This window comes from Galeopterus variegatus, unplaced genomic scaffold (assembly GCF_000696425.1).
Source record: "Galeopterus variegatus unplaced genomic scaffold, G_variegatus-3.0.2 Scaffold1437, whole genome shotgun sequence".
Lineage (NCBI taxonomy): Eukaryota > Metazoa > Chordata > Mammalia > Dermoptera > Cynocephalidae > Galeopterus > Galeopterus variegatus.
This window is the reverse complement of record NW_007727548.1, coordinates 1,158-3,568: the sequence shown is the minus strand read 5'-3', so window position 1 is coordinate 3,568 and position 2,411 is coordinate 1,158. Positions and strand designations below refer to the sequence as shown.

Sequence of the window (2,411 nt, the reverse complement as noted above, 5' to 3'; positions counted from 1 at the left end):
TAAGGGAACGAGACCATAGGCCCAGGACTGAGCCAGGCATTAATAACCAGTCCTGGGCACAGCACTGAGGAGCCTGGAAGGACAGGAGGAAGGAGGGAGTGGAATCTCTGAAGTAATAGTGAGCTGGAGCCCCTCATCCACAGTCAATGACTTGAAGGCTGAGGGACAAAGGCGCAGGGCCAGGCTCCACTCTGCGCTCAGACCCCAATCCCATCGGGCAGTGGCCTAGGGACAGCCCTGTCCCAGGAGGAAGCACCAGGAGCTGTGACATCCTCAGGTCAGGGTGGGGGCGCATTCAGGGCAGCAGGTTCTGCCTCTTGGGAGGACAGCAGAGGCTTCCATGTAAGCAGGTGGGGGAGGGCGACAGTGGCTTCCAGGAGGAGGTGCCAGGGCTGAGATACAAGGACTCAGGAAACTGCCCGTGTGGGGTGGGCGGGCAGCTGGTCAGGAGCCCACACTGGGCAGCACCACTGAAGCCGGCGGCACGGAGAAAGCTGAGAAGGGAGCTCTCCGGGAGCGCCCTGCGGCTCTCGCAGACAGGCTGGAAAGCTGGGTTGACTTGATTTGAAATCATCTGAAGAAGCCAGTCCAACTCCCCAGTTACTTGTGAGCTGGGGTGGGGTCTGGTGGGGTTCTCCTCTGTGGCTAAGGCTCAGCTGAGCCCCTCGGTGGGGACAGTCACTGAAGGACAAAGAAGTGGGGCAGGGAGTCGGGGGTCTTCTGCAAACTGCCCCTGCAGTGGGTTCAGGGCAGACATCTAATAATCAACCGCAGGAAAGAAGAAAGTCAGGTCTCAGTCATCCTGCCACCCTGATCCCACCCCGCTGGGTCTCACTTTCAAAGTGTCTTTCCACAAGTCAGAAAACAGCTTATGTACACACGACGTTGTCAACTGCTCTCAAGAGTCCCATCCATGCAATGCAGTCTTAACCATTCTAGGAAATATAGACAAGAATCTCCTGGAAACTGAATACAGGGAGTTTCTACTTCTGAAAAGCTGAGAAAACTATAGGTAGGACCAGGTCAAACAGGGATGAGGACTTGGCAGAAGGCGCAGCTGTGCTGTGTCCTGCTGACCCCCAATTGGCCCACGTGGGGATGCCTGTCTCTGGCATCCTCCCAGCCACCAGCCACCTTTGCATTTTCATGGGGGACAGCCAAGAGACTCGAAGGCAGAAGGCCGCCGCTCCTGACTTCCACCCCCACGGTGGACGCATGGCCAGGGCACTTATTTCAAGATTGTTTCTGCAACTAACCGGACGATTTAGGAAGCAATCGATACAAGCAGTGTTTGGTGCCACGGTTTGCAATGAGCTTGAAAACCTTTTCTTTTCGAATAGTTCTTGCCTATATAGTGTGCTAGCTTTAAAAACACCAAACTTCTCCTTTGATTACTTTGTGGAGATGAAGAAAGGTACAGAAAATACTGAGTGTCGAGGTGTTTTGTTGTGACCATTGGCCTACACGACGTAGTGACGTGGAGGGCGATTCCCACTTACCTCGTGCCTGGTGGGGCTGTGGGGTCTGCCCTATGCCTCGCCCTCAGGAACGTGCTCTTCATGGTCGTCTCTGCCATGGAAGGCAGGAGAACCGGTGCCACGATGCAGAACAGCGACAGCCGAGGGGGCAGGACAGTGCCCGACGGCGCCTTCTTCTTCTGCCCAAACAGGAATTTTAGTTTTCCTTGAAACTGCATCGTCTGGTGTTTGAAAGACAGAAAGGGATGTGTGTTCACAGAGTGAATTGGTGCCATGTTCAAAGGACACAGAACTCAAGTGTGTGATGTGACTCACTCACAGGCATACAACTGGGGACAACTCCATCCTGAGCTGCTCAGGAGCCACAAGCTGACACTCAGGACAGCGTGGGCACATCTAACTAGCTTGGCCTTCTGGGGTGTGCACTACCCCGGGGCCTTGGGAATGACTCACAGGTTTTTCTGGAGTCCCTGTGACAGCCTTTAATTGACAAGCACTCATGGGTGTGGGCACACGCATGCCGACCCACATGATGGTGGGCACAAATGTGCATCTGAGTGGGCTGTTGCTGACCCAAGGCGGAGCGAGCAGCAACCCCCTGGCAGGAATTTGCTAGAGCAGATTATCTCTGAGGACGATTTCAGCTTTAACACTCCATTTCCAAATGATCATTTCTTCATTCACAATGATAACACTTAGGGACACCTTGATGTTAGTTATCCAGAGTGTATAGTGTGAGTTTAAAAACCAGCAAGTAACTTAGGACTTTGTGGATAAAAGAAAATAAAAGATGTCTCTATTAGAGAAGGCTGATGTATAACTGAGTTACTTAGCAAGTGCCTTTAGGGCACTCCGGCCTGCAATGGAAGACTGACCCCACAACGTGGCCCCACTCTCTCCCTATCCTTCCATCCACCCATCCATCCATCCATC

At 53.2% G+C, this 2,411-nt stretch overlaps 1 protein-coding gene across 1 annotated transcript in view; it reads right to left on the bottom strand.

Moving 5' to 3' along the window:
• Window positions 1-1,997, bottom strand: part of LOC103593891 (aryl hydrocarbon receptor repressor-like) — an 8,326-nt gene extending 6,329 nt beyond the window's left edge. The window contains exons 1-2 of the mRNA XM_008576981.1: window positions 1,932-1,997; window positions 1,500-1,699 (exon numbers count right to left, since the gene is read on the bottom strand). Coding sequence (XP_008575203.1) covers window positions 1,500-1,699; window positions 1,932-1,997 — 266 coding nt within the window. The remainder of the gene's footprint in view (window positions 1-1,499; window positions 1,700-1,931) is intronic.
• Between the last annotated feature and the right edge of the window lie 414 nt (window positions 1,998-2,411).